We start from the raw sequence: 21,991 nt of genomic DNA on the forward strand, positions 1-21,991 counted from the left end.
ACACATGTATATAAATACTGCAATCAGGTTATTCAGCTGTTTTAACATTAAATGCATGTTGCAAGTTGTTATAATTGCTTTTGTGTCTAGTAGTTGTAATTTAATAGTTTTCTTTAAAATGTAAATATCCGAATTTCTTTCCATTATGTACATATTGTTTAGAGCCTGGAAAAGTAACCCATGATCTTTTCTTCAGTCTTCACTAGGCTCATCTACTTCTTCATTCCAGTCAGTGGGCTCCTATGGACCTTTCGGCAGGATGCCAACATACAGTCAATTCAGTCCAAGTTCATTAGTTGGGCAGCAGTTTGGGGCTGTTGGTGTTGGTATGTTGTGCTTTTTTCCTTTTTTTCCTTTCTTTTTTGTAATTTCCTTGTCTTTACCACAAAGATATATAAAACCACAAATTTTCAGACATATTGTTTGGTGTTCCTTTTGTAGCCTATTATTTTAAAGACTTTATTTTAATGTCCTTAATGATTAGTGGTTCTATAAAGGCCATCTCTTAGAATGCTAACATTTTTTAAAAATCTAGATATATCCAATTACCAAATTTTATTGAATGTTATTTTAAATTTACATAAGATATATCCATTTGAAATAAGCATTTTTTCCAACATTGTGGGTTTTCAAAAAGGGAAGTAGAGATAATGCCATTATTAGGGAGCAATATCAATATATAACACTATAAGGAGAAAATATAGGAGGGCTAGGCTAATAACAGTCCTATTGATGATTGGAGGACAAGGGCTATCATGTGCAAAAGCCAGGTATAATCAGATCAGATTTTTTTGTGTTTATTTTTATAGTTGTACATTTCAGCTCTTAAGTACACCTTTATTGAAATTTCCACAGTAAAGGAGAGTTTTAAATCTCAAACTCTAGCCCTTAATCTTTTTTAATTCCATTGAAATAATCACTTATCAGTTTATTTCACTGATCACAAATCCAGTTTCAGGTTTATCTTGAAACTCATTAGTATGTTAACAGATTTTGTTAAAATTAATTCCTTTCTATGAATATTTTTTATATAGTTGTGACTTTCCAAGTATGTAAATGTTTTACTTATTCACAAAATAAAAAACAATGGGAAAAAAGTAAATCCAAAAATTGAATGAATACAAACAGAAACAACTGGTACTACGTATATATCAGATAACATAACCACACAGAAATAAGAACTATATATAGAAGAACTATATATAGAGAGAACTATATATAGTATTTAGAAGTAGTTAAATGAGGAGGAGGAAAACTGTAGCGTTGATTAAGGTGGCAGATGTTTTTTAGAAACGGAATTAACTCAGATTAGTTTGTGTTGGTACAAATTAAGCCAGATTTTAATTTAAGCCTTTTGTTTTCATTTTCTGTGCCTAGTATTCTGATGTAAAGAGAAAGTTTAAATAAATCAAGATTACACTATTGCTGTTTGGGGGGAATTTTTTCTATTTTAATTTTCATAGTTTTATTTGCAATTTATATCATGAAGGGTTAATATCCTGAATATCTAAAGAGCTTCTAAAAATAAAGCTCTACAGTCCAACAGAAAAATTTGTAAAGATTAGAAACTGACTTTGCCTTTTTCAGAAAAAAATAAATACAAATGGTGCTCAAACATGGAAAGATGCTTAAATCTTGCTCATGATAAGAGATATACAACTTAAGTCATCACCAAGACACCATTTCTCACTATCAATTTGACAAAAACCCAAAAGTTTGAATATATTCTGTTTTGGCAAGATTGTGAAGAAAGAGATACTCTCATACTTTGAAAGGAATGATGCACTGCGTAGAATTAAAGCACTGTTGTTTTTTTTAAGATGATGCACAAGTAATTTTTATGTGCAAAGATTAGGTCATTACTGACTTTAATTAGGAAAAATTAATTATCTCACAATAAACTGAAGCATCAAAACAGCCATGACATGCTAAGTCTCATACTACTCTTGTGGGCAAGATGGAGGCATATTGGCTGAACATGGGTTCAGCCAGTGGGTACATTTTAGCTGCTTAAATAGCAGAACCATATTGGACAGTGATTCTCTTAGGTCTCTAGTGTTTTGTACACATTAATTTTTAATCACTGAGTTTAATGAATACTTAACATGCTTATGAACTTTAAAGTTAGCATAGGGACTTCCCTGGTTGCCCAGTGGTTAAGAATCTGCCTTCCAATGCCGGGGACACGGGTTCGATCCCTGGTCGGGGAACTAACATGTCACATGCTGCGGGACAACTAAGCCCGCACACCGCAACTACTGAGCACATGGGCCACAGCTAGAGAGCCCGCACACTACAACTACAGAGCCCACGCGCTCTGGAGCCCACACGCTGCAACAAGGAGCCCACGCTGCAGCGGAGGATCCCACATGCCGCAACGAAGATCCCATGTGTTGCACCTGAGACCTGACACAGCCAAAAATAAAATAAATAAATAAATAAAGTTAGCATAAACCAGGAGGGTGTTTCATGCGTTAAGGATGACAGACTAAAGATTGTTAAAGATCTACTTGGGGGCAATTCCCTGGCAGTCCATTGGTTAGGACTCCCTGCCTCCACTGCAGGGGGCACAGGTTTGATCCCTGGTCAGGGAACTAAAATCCCTCATGCCACGTGGTATAGCCTAAATAAATAAATAAATATATATATATATCTACTTTGGTAATGTGTAAAGGAATTAAACATTCCAGTTAAAAAGCAGAGATCATCAAACTGAATTTTTTTTAAAAAGACCCTGCTATGTGATGTTTATAAGAGATGACTTAAAAGACAGAAAGTTAAAGAACAGAAAAGGGCATGACATACCATACAAACACTAATAACAGGAAAACTATGTTAGGAAAATTAACATCAGACAAAGCAGCTTAAAGATCAGGAGTACTGCCAAAGATAAAGAAGGATTCTTTATAACGGTACATCAGGAAGCTGTAACAATCCTAAATGTGTATGTAACTTTTATAAAATAGTACACCAACACCAACAATTGCAGAATATAGATTCTTTTAAGTAAATATTGATCAATCAATGGGATAGATCAAATCCCGGTCCATAAAACGAGTTACATTAAATTCAGAAGGATTGAAATCATACGTGGTATCTTCTCAAACCACAAAGAAATTAAATTTGGAATTAATAAAGACAACTTGAAAAATATACAAATAGTTGTATATTTCTGTTTGCTCAATACAGAAATTGAGCAAACTTACAAAAATCACTAATGAATTAAAGAAATCATAGGGGAAATAAGATATTTTTAAATATAATGATCATAAAGTACAACATATCAAAATTTGTGAGTGGAGCTTAAGCATTGCTTAGGGGAAATTTCATACCTTTAAATACATATATAAGAAAACAAGAATATTTTAAAATCAGTGCTCTAAGCTGTCAGCTTATTAAGAAGCTAAAAAAAAGGAAAGAAAATTAGCCCAAAAGTACTAGAAGGAAGAAAAAATTTAAAGCAGAAATCAAGGAAATAGAAACAAGTCAAAAAATATATATAATATCATCAAAGCCAGGAGTTGGTTCTTTGAAAACTTTCATAAAATTAATAAGCCCCTAGCAAGACTAAACAAGGAAAAAAAGAAGACTCAAATATTGATATCAAGAATGAAAGCGCAGGCATCACTATAGAGCCTAAAAGGATAATATGAAGGTATTGTGAACAACTTTATGTCAACAGATTTGACATCTCAGATGAAATGGACAAATTCCTTGAAAATACGACTTTCCTAAACCAACACAAGAGGAAGTACAATCTCAGTATCACCCTGTTAAAGAAGTTGAAACTAATTTAAAATCTTCTGTAAAGAAAATTCTAGACTATTTGCTTTACTGATAAATTCTGCCATTTAAGGAAGAAATAATTTTACCAATCTTACACAAACTCTTTGAGAGAATAAAGGAAGAACACTTCCTAACCAGATAACCAAGGCAAGCTGAGATACCAAAACCTAAATGGTATCTAAATGAAATCAATACAAGAAAATAAAATTACAGCTAATTTCCCTGAACATATATGTAAAAATCCTTAACATAGTATTAGCAGTGGAAGCCAGCAGTTCATAAAAAGGATATTACATAATGACATCTCAGGAATGCAAAGATGTTTTAACATTTGAAAATCATTAGTAATTTACCACATTAACAGAATAAAGGAGAAAAACTGCAATCCCAAGAGATACAGAACAGGCATTTGGTAAAATTCAATACCCATTTATCAACAACAAAGGAATAGGAGGGAATTTCCTAATCTGATCAGTGAAATGAAAAGCTTACACACATAATGGTGGGATAATGAATGCTTTTCCCTTGAGGTAAGGAATAAAGCGAAAGAATTGTCTTATTTCATGTAGTGTTGTTCTAGAGGTGGCCTAGTCAGTCCAATAAGGCAAGAAAAAAATAAATAAATAAAAGATTTAGAGATTGGAAAGGCAGAACTAAAAATGTCATTATTTGAAGGTGACATGATTGTGTATGTAGAAAATGCAAAGGAATAGTCAAGCTACTGGAATGAATAAGTGAATTTAGCATGGTAAGGGAATACATGGTAAATATACAAAAATCAACTGTATTTTTGTATTCAGAACAGACAGTTTGGCAAACTATGGCCTGTGGACCAAATCCCACCAGCCTCCTGTTTTACTGGAATACAGCCATACCCATTTATTTACATGTGGTCTGTGGCTACTTTTACACTACAAGGGCAGAGTTGTATAGTTATAACAGAGAGCATATGGCCTGAAAAGCCTAGAATATTTTATTTACCGTCTGGCTACTTATAGATAAAGTTTGCTGATCTAGAACAAATTATTGGTAAATGAAATATAAAATGCAACACAGCTTACAATAGCACCAATAACATCAGATACCTAGCAATGAATATAACAAAAGATAGTATTTAAAAATCTCTATGTGGTTCTCAGTGGAGGGGAGTTCATTTTACCCCCCTCCCTCAGGGGACATTTGGTAATGCCTGGAGATATTTTTGTTTGTCACAACTGGGGGATACTACTAGCATCTAATGGGTAGAGGCCAGGGATGCTACTTAACATCCTACAATGCATGGGACAACCCCTCACAACAAAAAATTATCTGGCCCAACACATCAGTAGTGCTGAAGTTGAGAAAACTCTGCTCTACAATAAAAATCACAAAACACTGCTGAGAGAATTTAGAGATCTAAATAAATGGAGAGTTAATCCATGCTTATGGATTAGGATATTCAGTATTATTTTTATGATGACACTTTCCCCAGAATTGGTTTACAGGTTGAACACAATCCTGATCAAAATCCCATCACACTTTAAAAATAGAAATTGACATGCTGATTCTAATATTTGTATGGAAATACAAAATCTGTAATAGCCAAACTACTCTTGAAGAAAGAGGAAGTTTGAGGTATACACCCAATTTCAAGATTCAGAACAGGGAATTATTGATATAAGAATACAAAAATATACCAGGGCAAAGAATAGAGAGTACAGAAATAGACCTACTTAAATGCTGATTTAAGACAAAGATGCCAGTGCAGTTCAATGGAGAAGGGGAAATCATTTTTTTGTGTGTGTGTGAATGATGATTATAAATTTCACTTTTATTTTCCTGTGGATAGAAGGGGAAATCTTTTTAACAAATGATCTTGCAGCAGCTGGATATCTATTTGAAAAAAATTAACAATGACCCCTGCCTCACACTATACATAAAAAATAATTTGAGATAAATCAATAGCAGCAATGGCATGAGGGAGGTGGGTGTAGTATGACCAGGAACTCAGAAAAGAGACGGAGGATATAGAAGAGTTTGCTCATGGGGTTGGGTGGTGGGGGGGAGACAGGCACAAGCAGTGGGAGGTTGAGTCAGAGCAGGATGGAGGTTGAATACACATCATCAGAGTGGTTTATGTCTTGGTCATTACCCAGAAATACTAGGGATAATGGGATAGATTCAGCATCCCACAGAATTATTGAGAGCAGTAGTCTCAACATTTCTGGGGATGTTGTGGGAGGTTATGTTAGGCCTCTCCTTAGCTGTCTGGGGCTGCAGCCTGAATGGATTACACCTCTAAAGGAGTCCCATTCATTCTTATTGTCTGAGGTACTTTGCTGAGTTCTGATGCCCCGTTTTAAGAGAGATATGAACAACTAGAATTCATTAAATTAGGAGAAGTCAAAAGAGGCAAGGCTTAAAGACCATGTGAAGGTGAGTAATTGTTGAAGGAACTAGAGTTGCTTAGCTTGGAAATGAGAAGATGTGAGGAACATGATCATAATCTTCAAGTAATTTAAAAGCAGATAGTTAAACTTCTGTTGTGGAGTAGAGAGGTGTAAATGAGTAATGAGAAAAGAGGTAGGCAGATAAGGGGGAGGACCTTATAAACTAAGGTAAATAGTTTGAACTTTTTTCTTGAGGGCAGTGGAAAGCCATCAGAGAGTCCTAAGCACTGTAGTGATGTGATTATTTTTGTTTCATAAAAGATTATTCTCAGTACCACTTTTATATTGGATTTAGAGGTGGGGGAAGAGGGGCTATTGAAACAGTTCCTGCTAGAGAAAACCTATGTAGATTAAATATTAAGAAGAGAGCACAGCATATGGAAAGTGATTGATCCATAAATTCTGAAGAAATGTAGAAAAGAAGATTGACATAACCTAGTATAGCAAAGGTCCTTTCGAGGGATTTTGTTCCTCATATTACCAGAACTTTTTGTGGTTGCTTTAGGCAGAATGCAGCCCCACAATACTGTACTGAGGGGAGGCATTAAAATGGACTGGAGTCCATTGTCCATTGCCTTGGAAATGCTGGAAAAGCTCTTCATAGACCTGTCTGCTGATTTGGCTATTTGTGCAGATACTTGGTGTTAAGATAATTGAACCTTAATGTTGGTGTTGAATGTACCATTTCTGCTACTTCTCTGTCTGATGTACATCCTTGCTGTCCCATCTGTATAACTATCCAGGAGAGTATTGCATATGTTAAAAAAATTGTTTGCATCCAAAGATGCTGGAGTATACATGGGCTTGCTTTTCATATATTGTCAAAAATTTCTCAAATTATTTTTTGATTCAGTTTCATTAATTTCCAGTATTATTAATTTACACAGGTGCTACGGGGGGGACAATTATTAAAATGGTGTGTTACTTTATATAATTGAAAGGTTTAAAATTTAAAAAAAAATTTTTTTCATTCAAAAAAATTTTCTTAAAGCTGGAAGCTCCTTGACATCCTTTGGAACAGAAGCATCGAACAGCGGTGCCCTATCCCAAAGTAGTGCAGTTGGTTCTGCCTTTACACAGGATACAAGATCTCTAAAAACACAGTTATCTCAAGGTAAGCTGTTTTTTCCTTCAAAATTTTCCATTCTAAATTTCTATAGATAATAGTCTTTCTCTGAATGTAAGAGCTTTTGCAGCTTGTAACTCACATGTATAATTTCTATTTAGTTCTTTAAAAAATTTTTTAAATTGTTGTTCAATAAGTACATTATTGAATGACTTCCACTGTTCAGACTTTTTATAATTCCTAGATCATAAAACTGAAATGGTGAACATTGTCTAAGTTTGACTTTTTTTTTTTTATAAAGCAATTATATTACTTGTATATAATACTTAAATATTACTGGTCAATCTCAGACTCACCACTGAGGATGAACTATCCTTGATGAATTTGAAATAGTAGCTGAGGAAACAAACTATTCATTATGCTGTTGCATCTTTCCTAGCATCCTCATAGAATCTAGAGCAGTGGCTCTCAGTGTGGACCACCCACAATCAAATCATCTGATCTGGAATGCTTCTTAAAAATGTAGATCCTGAGAACTGCTACATCAGAATCACTGGAGCTTGGAGATCTGCATTTTTATAAGCTTAAAGGATCCTGTTTCATTTCTTTTTAATTCTGTTTTTCCACCAACTAGTCTCATAACCTTCAGTGGTCCCAGGATTCTTTATCTTTATCTGCTGCTAAAGTGGGTGATACTGGCCCATTGCTTTATATGGATGTTTACTTTTAACTAAAACAATGTAAAGTCATTTCAGAAAGATGCTATTATGATCAGGACAGTATTTTTTAAAGCACTTGAGGGTAAAATCAAGCCAATGCTAAACATAATCCTGTGTATCTCACTTTAGATATTTTGAAATAGTTGTAGTTACTTTTATTCATATTGATTTAAAAAAACTTAATTTTTAATTTTTTAACATTCTAAAGATTTTTTGTAGGTAAAATAGAAATAACACTAAGCACACTGTATAGCACGGGTACCTGTGCTATACCCTGTGATAAACCATAATGGAAAAGAATATGAAAAAGAATGTATATATATATAATATATATGTGTGTATGTATATATGTATAACTGAATCACTTTGCTGTACAGTAGAAATTAACACAACTTTGTAAATCAGCTATACTTCAATAAATTTTTTAAAAAAGAAATACACTAAGCATAGGAAGAAAATAAAAATACCTATAATCTCACCACCCAGAAATAACAAATATTTACATCCAGACTTTCATCTGGGTTAACATAAGTGTATATTTGTGTGTGTATGTATTGGTTTGTTAATTTTTTTAAGATTTCCTTCTTAGAGAAGATGTTTAATCTTTTTAAGCTTTAGTTTTCCATACTGTAAAACAGGACTTTACTGATAAACCAACAGACTTATTGTAAGGGTTAAATTTTTTTGAAATGTATGCAGTGCCCTTAGCATAATGCCTGACACATAGAATGTGCTCAGTAGATGTTAACTAGCTTAATTAATAACCAACATTAACCTTAATATTGAAGCACCAGAAGGATTCTTATTAAAATCATAAGTAAGGATTCCCTTTCTCATTGCTACTTAGCATTGTTCTGGAATTTTTAGCTATGTCAGAAATACATGAAAAAGAAATAAGAGGTGTGAATATTAGAATAGCATTATTTGCCAATGCTGACTTCCTACTTGGAATTGAGAATTCACTGAAAAACTAGAACTAATATGAGACTTAAATTAGATAGAGATAAAATGTAGAGAATAAGTATAAAAATCAGTAGATGTCCTAGGGCTTCCCCCATGGCTCAGTGGTTTAAGAATCCGCCTGCCAGTGCTGGGGACACGGGTTCGAGCCCTGGTCGAGGAAGATCCCACATGCCGCAGAGCAGCTAAGCCCGTGAGCCACAACTACTGAGCCTGTGCTGTAGAGCCCGCGAGCCACAACTGCTGAGCCCGCATGCTACAACTATCGAAGCCCATGTGCCTAGAGCCCGTGCTCCGCAGTAAGAGAAGCCACAACAATGAGAAGCCCGTGCACCGCAGCAAAGAGTAGCCCCTGCTCACTGCAACTAGAGAAAGCCTGCGCACAGCAGTGAAGACCCAATGCAGCCAAAAAGTAAATAAATTAAAAAAAAAAAAATAGATGTCCTAAAACCTAACCCACTGATTATTAATGGGGATAAAAGAAGATGTTCACAATGATGAGAAATAGAAATTATATATAAAATACATAATAAGAAATATGGCCAGCCTCTATGATGAAAGATACAAAATATAATAGAGGGACATAAAAGAAGTTACATGTAATCAAAGAAACATATCTTATTCCTAGATAAAAAGATTTAGTAAAAAGATTCCTAGATAAAAAGATTTAGTATTAGGGAGACTTTCTCATAATAATTAAATTTACTGTACTTTCAATAAATCTACATGGAATAGTAAGAGAACCTAATAAAACAGATACACAGACTATCTTAAAAATAAGCATGCAAGTATACCTAGACATGTATTTTTGTTTTAAAAATAAAAGTAATGAGATAGGGCTTACCTCCTTAATAAAGTATACATAAAATAAAGCAGTACAGGAATAAATTTAGACATGAATAGAGCAAAAGTCAGAAATAGATCCAAGTATAAATAAGTAATTAGTATATGATAAAGATATTATTTTTAAATTAGTAGAGAAAGACTACTAAATGATCCATCCAATAAATGATGTTGTGAACAGACAACTGCCTGATCATTTGGAAAAGTAACTCTAGAATCCTTCCCTCATACTTAAGACTAAAATAAGTTTTAAATAGATTAAAATGTTTTTTAAAAATTTAATGACATTTATTAGAAGAAAGAGGTATGTTTAAATAAAACAATGGGAGAGGAGGCCTGGGAATCTGCATTTTAATTTCACCAACTAAAATTTTTGAAGTTTATAAAATTTTAACACCTAGAATTTTCTTGTAACTGTAAGAATAAGAATGTAAAGATAACTCGAGGGGGTGTGTTTATTATAAAAGAGCTTATGAGTTTATTCCTAATATGTCCAGTATCACCTGTATTTCCCTATTTATAACAAAATTGCCATCATGATGTAGTACTAGACTTTAATTACAAATGTTTTCAAAATGCAGGGACTTAGCTGTGGCTAAGACTCCGTGCTCCCAATTCAGGGGGCCCAGGTTTGATCCCTGCTCAGGGAACTAGATCCCACATATCGCAACTAAAAGATCGTGCATGCCGTAACTACAACCCAGTGCAGCCAAATAAATAAATATTAAAAAAAAAAAATACACAGCAGTGAGTTATTACTTTCTGTGATTGGGCTATCACTTGCAGTTCTGTAATATTGTGAGTCACAGGATCTTAAAGAAAAGCCTTAATGAAGTAAAGTTTTGTAAGTTTATAAGATCATTTAATGTACTATTATAAAATTACCTAAACATTAGGCTTTTCCAAAAACTTAACACTTGTTTGACAGATAAATCTGTTTATAAGGTGATAAGTGATTACAAAATGTTTTCTCTTAGACCAAAACTTATATAAACCACCATGATTTCCCATTATAATCAGTGGGAAAATTACAGTGTTTCTATTAATGGCAGAGTAAACTTTGTCGTTAATGCTGGAAATGGTGACACACATTTGTAATTGCATACTTTAGTTAACCATATATTTGGGGAGTATTACTAATAAACAGTCCCTGAAGCACCTGGTGCACAACAACCAATGTGCTGTCAGCACTCACCAGTTCCCCAGTTTGGAGCCTGTGCAGATAGCACAGGTGGGTAGTAACATTTGCAGCATATTTGGGAATATTTTTTTTTTTACATAAAATGAGGACAATTTTTTAAAGCAAAACCTATTTTGGTGCAATATCATGGGATGTGAGAGCACCTTGAGCAGAGATTTATGGCAAACATTAGAGACAAAAAGCATGATGGGAGCACCCAGTGTTACATTCTTCTGTTCATACTGTGACCGGGCTCTGACCTCATGAAAGAAAAAATGGAATTTGTAAGTACAAAACCCATATTAAGCAAAAATTTGCCAAGTGATCATTCAAACAGCAAAGGGTGAGTATGGCTACTGTGTAATTATCTGAAGGGTTTATTTGTTGCTGGCCTTTTAGTATTGATGTTTAATTACCCAAGCCTCTAAGGAATCGAAGAACTTCACCTGACTTTCTAGTTCTTTACTTCTTTTATAATAGAAATTTAATGCAGACAATACTTACAGATATAAGGGTATCACTTTAGACATATCTTCAGAAAGTACTAAAAAAGTTAGGACTTGCCTGGTGGCACAGTGGTTAAGAATCCGCCTGCCAATGCAGGGGACACGGGTTCGATCCCTGGTCTGGGAAGATCCCACATGCCGCGGAGCAACTAAGCCCGTGCGCCACAACTACGGAGCCTGCGCTCTAGAGCCTGGAGCCACAACTACTGAAGCCCGCACGCTTAGAGCCTGTGCTCCGCAGCAAGAGAAGCCACTGCAATGAGAAGACCGTGCACCACAAGGAAGAGTAGCCCCCGCTCTCCGCAACTAGAGAAAGCCCATGCGCAGCAAGGAAGACCCAATGCAGCCAAAAATAAATTTAAAAAAAAGTTAAAGCCTCTAGAAATAATGGCTAAAGTCTCAGTGTAATCTGATGGTTGTGGTTATTGGGGAAAACCTACATCTGACCTGCCTAAATTATCTTTGATAATATTCCTGGGGGATTTTGTACCAGAGTTTTTTTGTTTGTTTGTTTGGGGGTTTATTTTATTTTATTTTTTGTACCGATCAAGTGACCAGCCCACTAAAGATAAACAGTTTTAAACTCTGGTCTAATGAGTGGACGGATTCAAATTGTGCTGAGGATTTGAGTTGGTAGAAGTAAAACTCTAGACCTTTTTTTAGGGTCTAGGTTATTTTGAAACCCCCAGAGGATAGGGATAGTTTCTTATCTTTTGGTTACGTTTCAGGTCGTTCAAGCCCTCAGTTAGACCCTTTGAGAAAAAGCCCAACCATGGAACAAGCAGTGCAGACAGCCTCGGCCCACTTACCTGCTCCAGCACCTGTTGGGAGAAGGAGCCCTGTATCATCAACCAGGCCTTTACCATCAACCAGCCAAAAAGCAATAGAGAATCAAGAGCACAGGCGAGGTAGAACTTTAGCTATTTACTATTTCTTAATTGACTGGTCAACATCTTCCATTCAACTTACTTTCATTAAAAACATTTACTCTATGTAAATGATCCTAGAAAGTTTAAACTGAACTTGATAGAGTGTTTAGTCTTTCAAATTTGACTCAAAGTAGTGATGTTGGTGGGGATATATAGATTTTTGGTTTTGTTCTGGGTTTGTTTGTTTTTCCATTTCTAACTTTCCAGAAGTTTTTGATTATGTGTCCTAAGTTAACTCACTTTCTGTGTGTTCTATAGCTGAAGTTCACAAGGTTTCAAGACCAGAAAATGAGCAACTCAGAAATGATAGCAAGAGACAAATAGGTAAGTTGTTACTTGGATCTGAAAGCCTTATCCTATGCTTTTCAATAGAGGGAACATTTGAAATGTATGATGCATAATTACTATAAAAAATGAATAGCAAGGGTTGGTGACTATAAAGGAACAGCACAGGGGAGTTTTATTGTGGTAACAGAACAGTTCTTTATCTTCTGGTGGGGGTACTGTGGATCTGTATACGTAGCAAAATATCATAGAACTGTACATAAAGACATACCAAAAAATGAGAACCTCCAAAACTGTTGAAATCTGAATATGAGATATGTAGTATAGTTAATTATATTGTGCCAGTGTCCTGGTTTTTCCCGGTTTTTGATAATGTACAATAGATAATCAGGACGTTACTGTTGGAGGGGAAGCTGGGTGATAGGCACACAGGACCACTCTACTTTTTATTTCAATTTTTTTTTAACCTAATTATTTCAAAAGATTTTTTTTTTTTTTAAATTATCACGTGTCTGGAATAAACCCTACTTGACGGTAGGCAGTTGTCTATTGATTTTTTTTTTTTTTAATTTATTTATTTATTTATTTATTTATTTTTATATTTATGGCTGTGTTGGGTCTTCGTTTCTGTGCGAGGGCTTTCTCCATTTGCGGCAAGTGGGGGCCACTCTTCATCGCGGTGCGCGGGCCTCTCACTATCGCGGCCTCTCCTGCTGCAGAGCACAGGCTCCAGACGCGCAGGCTCAGCAATTGTGGCTCACGGGCCTAGTCGCTCCGCGGCATGTGGGATCTTCCCAGACCAGGGCTCGAACCAGTGTCCCCTGCATTGGTAGGCAGATTCTCAACCACTGCGCCACCTGGGAAGCCCTATTGATATATTCTTGAATGTTATCTGCAAGTAGGACTTCTATATTTATATTTACATTGTTTTATGGCTTTCTCTTTTGTACTATCTTTTGTATTTTTTTATGTTTTTGTGTCAGTTTCATGTTAGCATTATAAAATTGTTTTCTGTGCTTTTAAGAATGGAATTGGGAGTTCCCTGGTGGCCTAATGGTTAGGACTCAGTGCTTTCACTGCCACGGCCTGGGTTCAATCCCTGATCAGGGAACTAAAATCCTGCAAGCTGCGTGGCATGGCCAAAAGAAAAAAAAGATTGGAATTATCGGGAACTATATTCAATATCCTGTAATATACCATAATGGAAAAGAATATGAAAAAGAATATATATAACTGAATCACTTTGCTGTACAACAGAAGTTAACACAGCATTGTAAATCAACTATACTTCAATAAAATAAATTTTTTAAAAAAGAATGGAATTATCTGTACATTAAAAATTGAGAAGTTTTCTCATTAAAATTAAGCTCTGGGCTCCGTTTTTTTTTTTGAAGTAATTATTCAAGAACTTTAACTTTATTTCATTATTATTGATTTAATATGATTTATACTTTCTTTGTCTGTTTTGTAATCTATGACATTTACCCCAAATCCATCCATTTTATTCAAATTTATTAGCAGAGAATAAATTATAATTATAAACTCTTCCAAATTAAAAAATAAAAGCAGTGTGTGATCTCCTTAATTACATAATAATTGGAAGATGATCTTTCACTTAATTTTAGAAAGCTAGATACAATTTTAAATGTATAAACACTTAATTTCTTCTGTACATTTTTTTATATGTTTTTATTTGTTGTTGTTTTTTGATGTGGACCTTTTTTTTAAGTCTTTATTGAATTTGTCACAATATTGCTTCTGTTTTATGTCTTGTATTTTTTGGCCGTGAGGCATGTGGGATCTTAGCTCCCCAACCAGGGATTGAACCCGAACCCCCTACATTGGAAGGCAAAGTCTTAACCACTGGACTGCCAGGGAAGTCCCTATATGTATTTTTATTTGTGCTGTGTACCATAGAATTACAGAGGTTTGGGTTTGGTTTACTATGTTTCACTTTTTTTAATTTGGAAAAAGAACCCCTCTCTTCTCAAGACAAAATTATTACCATGCTTCCGTCATTCAAAAATCGTGTGAAGTAGTGCTCACTTTGGCAGCACATATACTAAAATTGGAACGATACAGAGAAGGTTAGCATGGCTCCTGCACAAGGATAACATGCAAATTCGTGAAGAACAGTATATTTTAATATAAAAAGAATATATGTATATGTGTGTGTGGTGTGTGTGTGTGTGTGTCTATCTATCTGAATCACTTTGCTGTACACCAGAAACTAATACAACATTGTAAATCAACTATACTTCAATTTAAAAAATAAATAAAATATAAATCATGTAAAGCAATAAATAAAAGTATCTCTCACTGCCCTTCAAAATTTAAGACAGAAATACTGTGCTGTACTTTCTGGCTTATGGCCAAGACATTTTCAGTAGTAGAGTTGAATATTTAAACATCCTGCTTGTCTAGATTTAAGTGTCTGGATATACTGCTGTGGGATTTTGTGGTTTGTTTTCTCAAGCTTAGACAATTTGCCAAATTTTAATGAAGAGTGAGCACAAACCTATTACTCTGTAGTCACTTCTGATCTTTGTCAGTATGTGTTAAACGTTTCACATAATTATAATCATTGAATTCATAGTGCTTTGTGCTCTATATTTTTCTGTTAACTGACATCAAATACTATTCCATATTAATTTTTTTTCTTCTTAACTGTTCCTCTTGTGTTGGATATTTGGGTTCTCAAGTTTTCACTATAATTTATGCGACTTTGGTATTGCTTTATCATACCTCATAAATCTTGTTATTGTATTAAATTGTAGAGAAAAAATAGATACAGGAAGACTTGAAAAATATGGAGCCATTTAGAGGGAGACAGTAAAGGTGAAGCAGGAAGTGGTTGGAGTGGTTGAGACCATGTACTTCTTTTCTTTTTTAAAAAAACATAAATTTATTTATTTATTTATTTTTGGCTGCGTTGGGTCTTCGTTGCTGCACGCGGGCTTTCTCTAGTTGTGGTGAGCAGGGGCTGCTCTTCATTGTGGTTCATGGGCTTCTCATTGCAGTGGCTTCTCTTGTTGTGGAGCACAGGCTCTAGGTGTGCGGGCTTCAGTAGTTGTGGCACGCGGACTCTAGACACAGGCTCAGTAGTTGTGGCGCACGGGCTTGGTTGCTCCACGGCATGTGGGATCTTCCCGGACCAGGGATCGCATCCGTGTCCCCTGCACTGGCAGGCGGATTCTTAACCACTGCACCACCAGGGAAGTCCGAGACCATGTACTTCTTGTCTTTTGTGTTATCTTGCAGTTTGTGCTGATAAATGTTCATCTATTTTTCTCACTATAAATCTTGATTTCTATGATCCTTTCCGTAAAAGTCTTCCTAAATTATGAGAACCCAATATATATTTGACATTTTGTAGGTATTAGGGATATAAGCAGAACAAAGTAATTTAGTACAGAAGTCTCCCAAATTGTTTGGCTGTATACTGTATCAGCAGCATGTATGAGCGTAAACCCCATAGATATAAATTTCATGTGTGCCATTTATAAATTTCATGTTTATAAATTTTATATGTGCTCTTCTCAGTCTATTATGTATTAAATGTTTGTGAAACTTCATCTCTTTTTTATATTAAAAAATACAAATATAGTCGTGTATAGAGGCTTGTAAGCATTTCTCTTGTTGACCATAAAGACCACAATAATAGCTTCTGCTCTAAACCAGCTTGTTCTTTCTTTATTAACATAGTTCCAGGTGCTCCTTCAGCTCCAAGGAGAGGGCGTGGGGGTCATCGAGGTGGCAGGGGAAGATTTGGTATTCGAAGAGATGGTCCAATGAAATTTGAGAAAGACTTTGACTTTGAAAGTGCAAATGCACAATTTAACAAGGAGGAAATCGACAGAGAGTTTCATAATAAACTGAAATTGAAAGGTGAGTTTTTATTTTTCTATTCAAAAAATATTCTTATTTGACTTGTGAATTATGGATGTTTAGTACAAGTCTTGACTTTTATGGTATGTGCTTGTTTTTCATTAGAAGATAAACTTGAGAAACAGGAGAAGCCTGTAAATGGTGAAGATAAAGGAGACTCAGGAGTTGATACCCAAAACAGTGAAGGAAATGCAGATGAAGAAGATCCACTTGGACCTAACTGCTATTATGACAAAACTAAATCTTTCTTTGATAATATTTCTTGTGATGATAATAGGTACAGTCTTTTAAGCTGCTCTTATGCTCTTAGGTTGAAGTGTGAAATGATTTCTTATAAATTCACAAAGTTTAATGAATACTTAAAAATATCTAGGGACTGCCCTGGCAGTCCAGTGGTTAAAAATCCACACTTCCAATGCAGGGGGCACGGGTTCAATCCCTGGTCGGGGAACCAAGATCCCATATGCTGCATGGTGCGGCCAAAAAAAAAAAAAAATCTAATGACTACGATTGTTTAATGTTTTATTTTGCTAAAATAAAATAATTTATACTAAAATTTTAAATGATATTACTCTTTGAGAAAAATAAATAATCATATACTTTTGTTTGGGGATGCATTCACATTTGAAAATTAGTAATTAAAAATAGAGGCATTCATCTAACACCTAAACACCTTTTACTTTACCCCTCTACAATGTAGTTCAGATGAAGTTTGCTGATACAGTAAAACTCTGCTATATTGCAGTAAATGTGGATCCAGAAAACTGGTTAATTAAAGGATCCAACATAACAAACTAGGAGTTCCAGGGTTTCTGCTGCCTGATCCTAATTGTCCTCCTGGCTGTAGTTTGGTGCCACCTGGTGGCAGTTTTCTACTTCACTTTAAACGTGGATGGGGATGCTTCTGAATCCTCTGATTGTCTGGGCTGTGGGCCAGCAGCAGCAATTCAGACGCTTCAGACGTCAGGTTCAGAGGTTGGTCCAGGAGCATACTAGGAACTCAGGGATCTATCCTCCATCTCCTCACATCCTGAGACAGGGTTTCCTTTCCTGGTTTTGCCCTTTCTTCCTTTGGGGCTGATTGGAGGGTAGAGTCAATTGCCAATCCCATTTATTGGGGCTGTTGTCAGTTTCTTTGTATTATCAACTGCATTTGCAAGAAGCTTAATACCAGTCATATTTTCACATGAATTATAGGAACATATTGCCATGGACAGCTTGTGATGACTTAGATAAGGTGCTTATTTTTATTTGATTGTTAGGAATTACTTAGCCTTAATTTGGGAATCAGTGCTGCATAGTTTTGCTGGAAAATGTTCTTTAAAACTTGATACACTAAAGATTACTTGTTCTCATAATAGAGAACGGAGACCAACCTGGGCTGAAGAAAGAAGATTAAATGCAGAAACATTTGGAATCCCACTTCGTCCAAACCGTGGCCGTGGAGGGTACAGAGGCAGGGGAGGTCTTGGTTTCCGTGGTGGCCGAGGACGTGGTAGTGGCCGAGGTGGTAACTTTGCCACTCCTCGAGGATTTCGTGGTGGATTCAGAGGAGGTCGTGGGGGAAGGGAGTTTGCAGATTTCGAATATAGGGTAAGTATTATTATGTGCTTTGGGGTTGGCTTGCAGTTGTATGAAATTCAAAATGTTTTAAACTTTTATCTATTTGAGGTGAATATTTTTAGGGCATTTGTATAACTTCCATTTGACTTTTCAGTGGAGGATGTACCTGATTAGGATATTTATATAATTTTAAGGAACAGTAACTTATTGGTTAATGAATCTAATTCTTTTTAACTATTTTCTTTTCAGTTAGAAGAAATAAAGAGATAGAAATGTGATATTCTTTTTTATCTTTCTGTTATAGAACCATGGTTTCAGATTTCATGGACTGGTAAAATTTCTTCCAAAAACCTATTAAGAGACTGACTTAGGATTAATTTCCTTTCCTTAAAAAAATTTTGTTGTTGTTGTTGGAGGCACAGGGGATCACTAAAAGATATTATACAGTACAAAAAAGAGCCATATTGTATCACCTTTATTTCATATTACAAAGTATGCTTCCAAGAGAATACCAAGAGAATCTAGGAAGAACATATTTAAAGGGGTCTTTAAGTCAGTGTTACTATCCTAGTCATCAATTTTAGGGATAGTGGAGAGGAAGGTATATAATCAAAGAAACGATCAAAATCCCATCATAAAGAAGTCTACTACGAATTACATAGGGCAGCTAGAGACAAAAAGACCGGGACTTCCCTGGTGGCACAGTGATTAAGAATCCACTTGCCAGCGCAGGGGACATGGGTTCGAGCCCTGGTCCGGGAAGATCCCACATGCTGCGGAGCAACTAAGCCCGTGTGCCACAACTACTGAGCCTGTGTGCCACAACTGCTGAAGCCCGTGAGCCACAACTACTGAGCCTGCACACCACAACTACTGAAGCCCACACACCCTAGAGCCCTGCTCTGCAGCAAGAGAAGCCACCGCAATGAGAAGCCCGTGCACCGCAACAGAGTAGACCCCACTCGCTGCAACTAGAGAAAGCCCACGCACAGCAACAAAGACCCAAAGCAGCCAAAAATAAATTTTTTTAAAAAATTATTAAAAAAATAAAAAAGAAAAAGAAAAGGAAAAGCAACAAAAAGACCTACTAGCAGGAATTTCATTATTCAATATTTAAAACTGGTCATTGTTGAGATCCTTCTTGAAGGGTCATTGTTAGTGGCTTTTGGATCTGTTCTGTTAATTTTGATGCCTTTGATATTGTGTCATCACAGCCAAGGCTGCTGAAAATTAGCCTCAAGTTGTTAGCTCAGGATATCCAGCCATGGTAGATGCAGCCTGATGTAGCTTCAGCACTTCTAACTTGCAAAATGGCCATTCCAGCTAGGGGACTGTGTCTTAGGAACTACAGAACTCCTCTTCCTTGCCACTGTTACTCCTCTTGAGGTTGCCAGTGACCTTTGCTTACAGAATTCAGTAGCCTTTTCACAAATATTTGCCCTTAACTACTCTGCAATATTTGACACAGATAACTGCCCACCCAACTTGGAGTCTGTCTTCCTGCTTTTTGTTTTTTTAACACTTTTGTTATTTTTCTCTTTATAAAAATAACGTATGTTCCTCAACACAGCCTATAAGGTGCTTCATGATCTGCCTGTTTCTCCAGATGAGAGGTCTAGTACTTGCTCTAGATCTTGCTGCCAGTGGGACTGCCCTTTTCTTCATTCATTCTGCTACAGATATGTGGGTCTTCTTGCTCTTGTTTAGTGCCAAGCTTATTCCTATCTCACGACCTTTTTACCCATTCCTTCTGCCTGCAATGTTCAGTTTGCTCCATTGTGTTCATGTTTGCACTCTAGCATAGGCTTGAGCTCTCCTTCTCTCCTCTCCTGCAGCAATTTCCCGCTCCCCTTTCTGAGCTTGTCTATTCATAGCTTCTAATCAGTTTTTCAACTTGGACCTTGTATGCTTTCACTTATATTTTTCTATATTTACTTGCATTGTGTCCTGTGATCAACTTAACCTTCCTCAGAATGTCCTCATCATCTTCTCACTTTCCCATCATCTCAGTTTGGTGTTCTTTTTGTCTCCCAGGCTGTGGAGGTATCCATGATCATGGGCCATTTCCACATCACCACGTTCATTCCTTTGAGGCGTTTCTGCCAACTACCATAATAACCCACTGATTGGTCTTTAGACCTTCAGTTTCTCTTTACCTCACTTCAGGCATATCAGCTACCTGTTGAAGAACCTATGGCAACTCCTGTTGAAGACCACATTGAGTCAGCTTGGTTTGAGAAAAAGTACGTTTAAATTAGACCTTGATCCTGATGAGAATTTTAGTAATTTTTGCTAGTATGACCTCAGTTGAGTTGTTAAACCTTTCTGGCCCTCAGTTTTGCACAGTTTTATTTCAGATACACCTTTTAAAGACCATTAAAGTCTCAGAGTTGGAAAGCATCTGAGAGTTGTGACCTCCTGGCCAAACCAAACACCTCTTCTGTTGGTGTCCTTTATGAAGGCTGGGAACTTATTACTCTTTCTAAGAGCATCCATCCCACCCCAAGGGTGCTCTAATTATTAGGATTTCACAGACACACACAGAATTTGAACAAAAATCTTTTTCCCTCTATCTTCTAAACTTATTAGTTTAACTCTACCCTTGTCTATACACAGAATATATATACTCTTTTTCATGATGATTTTTCATATATTTGAAAAAATTAGCTGTCATGTTATCTAAGACTGGACCATTAATTCCCTTTATCTGAGCAGTCATCAGTAAACCTTTGAATAACCACTGTGTGCATAGAATATGCACTTATTAATGCAAACCTTCGTTTTGACGCCGTGTCTCACTGTTCAGCCATTTTGAGCCTTTAGTTAAAACTCCTATCATATATATTGTAGAATTAGAATGCATCGTAGAGGTTGTCTGCATGAGGCTTTACCTGCACTAGTGTATCCCTGACAGATAGTTCAACCTCTGCTTGGGTGTTTCAAGGAGTGATAGATTCACTAGACCTCAGGCTGATGGCTAGAAGGTTCTAATGTGACATTGCACTGCCTGCTCGTTTTACTCTGAAAGGGTCCCACTGGATATATCCAGCCTCATTTATTATTACCCTTTAACCTATCTGATTCAAGCAGTTGACTCATGGTCATTTCTTTATACACACTGCTTGATTCCAACTCTGACTTCATTCATTGACCAAATATATTGAATTCTTCGTATATGCCAAGCTCTATGCTGGACATTGGTGGTAACAAAACACATGCAGTCCCAGCCTTCTTGATATTTATAATACAGTGGGAAGACAGACATAGCTGAAAGACAGGGGCTTCCTTTCAATCTTGCCGAAGGTTTGCTCTATCCTTAGAAACTTCTCTTCCTTCCTCCACTGATTTCTTCCTTTTCTGACTTCCTGTGGTATCTGCTTTCATCACCACACATTTTACATATACTTATATTCCCTATTTCATGTCTTTTGTTTGGTTCTGCATCGCCAACTAGATGGGAGCCTCTTGGCATTAGTGAATATGTATTTTACTTTTCTTTCCACCAGAACACCTATCTCAGCATGGAGCCATAGTGGGCTTGAAGTAAGTACTTAGCATGTTGATTAGGAATAAGTTACTTCAGTGAGGCTGAAGGTCCATCAGTGTGGCTAGCCATTGATTGTCCATTCCAAAGTTGAATGATCCTTCTGTCTGCCACTAGATCCCGGACCTTCTCAGCAGCCTGTTCCTTCTAAATCATAGCATCTGGCACCTTTAAAGTTGGAAGTAGTGATGGACCACTATTACATAAAGGAAATTTACCTTCAAAGATTATACTTGCTTCTGAAGCATCTAATACTTCTTCTCAGAGATGAAGTACAGTGGCATTTGCAGCAG

General features: G+C 36.1%; 1 protein-coding gene and 1 non-coding gene across 5 annotated transcripts in view; both read left to right on the forward strand.

Moving 5' to 3' along the window:
* LSM14A (LSM14A mRNA processing body assembly factor) overlaps positions 1 to 21,991 on the forward strand; it is a 49,866-nt gene that overhangs the window by 25,109 nt on the left and 2,766 nt on the right. The window contains exons 3-10 of one of the 4 annotated variants that reach the window (XM_061172774.1): positions 197 to 326; positions 7,207 to 7,329; positions 12,218 to 12,397; positions 12,677 to 12,742; positions 16,409 to 16,591; positions 16,697 to 16,868; positions 17,953 to 18,184; positions 20,321 to 20,397. In XM_061172774.1, coding sequence (XP_061028757.1) covers positions 197 to 326; positions 7,207 to 7,329; positions 12,218 to 12,397; positions 12,677 to 12,742; positions 16,409 to 16,591; positions 16,697 to 16,868; positions 17,953 to 18,184; positions 20,321 to 20,397 — 1,163 coding nt within the window. The remainder of the gene's footprint in view (positions 1 to 196; positions 327 to 7,206; positions 7,330 to 12,217; positions 12,398 to 12,676; positions 12,743 to 16,408; positions 16,592 to 16,696; positions 16,869 to 17,952; positions 18,185 to 20,320; positions 20,398 to 21,991) is intronic. The other 3 variants (XM_061172776.1, XM_061172775.1, XM_061172777.1) reach the window with 3 other exon arrangements.
* Positions 14,742 to 14,848, forward strand: LOC133079242 (U6 spliceosomal RNA). Its single transcript, XR_009698122.1, has one exon. It is a non-coding gene; the product is annotated as a U6 spliceosomal RNA (small nuclear RNA).

Source organism: Eubalaena glacialis, chromosome 18, assembly GCF_028564815.1.
Source record: "Eubalaena glacialis isolate mEubGla1 chromosome 18, mEubGla1.1.hap2.+ XY, whole genome shotgun sequence".
In the NCBI taxonomy this organism is placed as follows: domain Eukaryota; kingdom Metazoa; phylum Chordata; class Mammalia; order Artiodactyla; family Balaenidae; genus Eubalaena; species Eubalaena glacialis.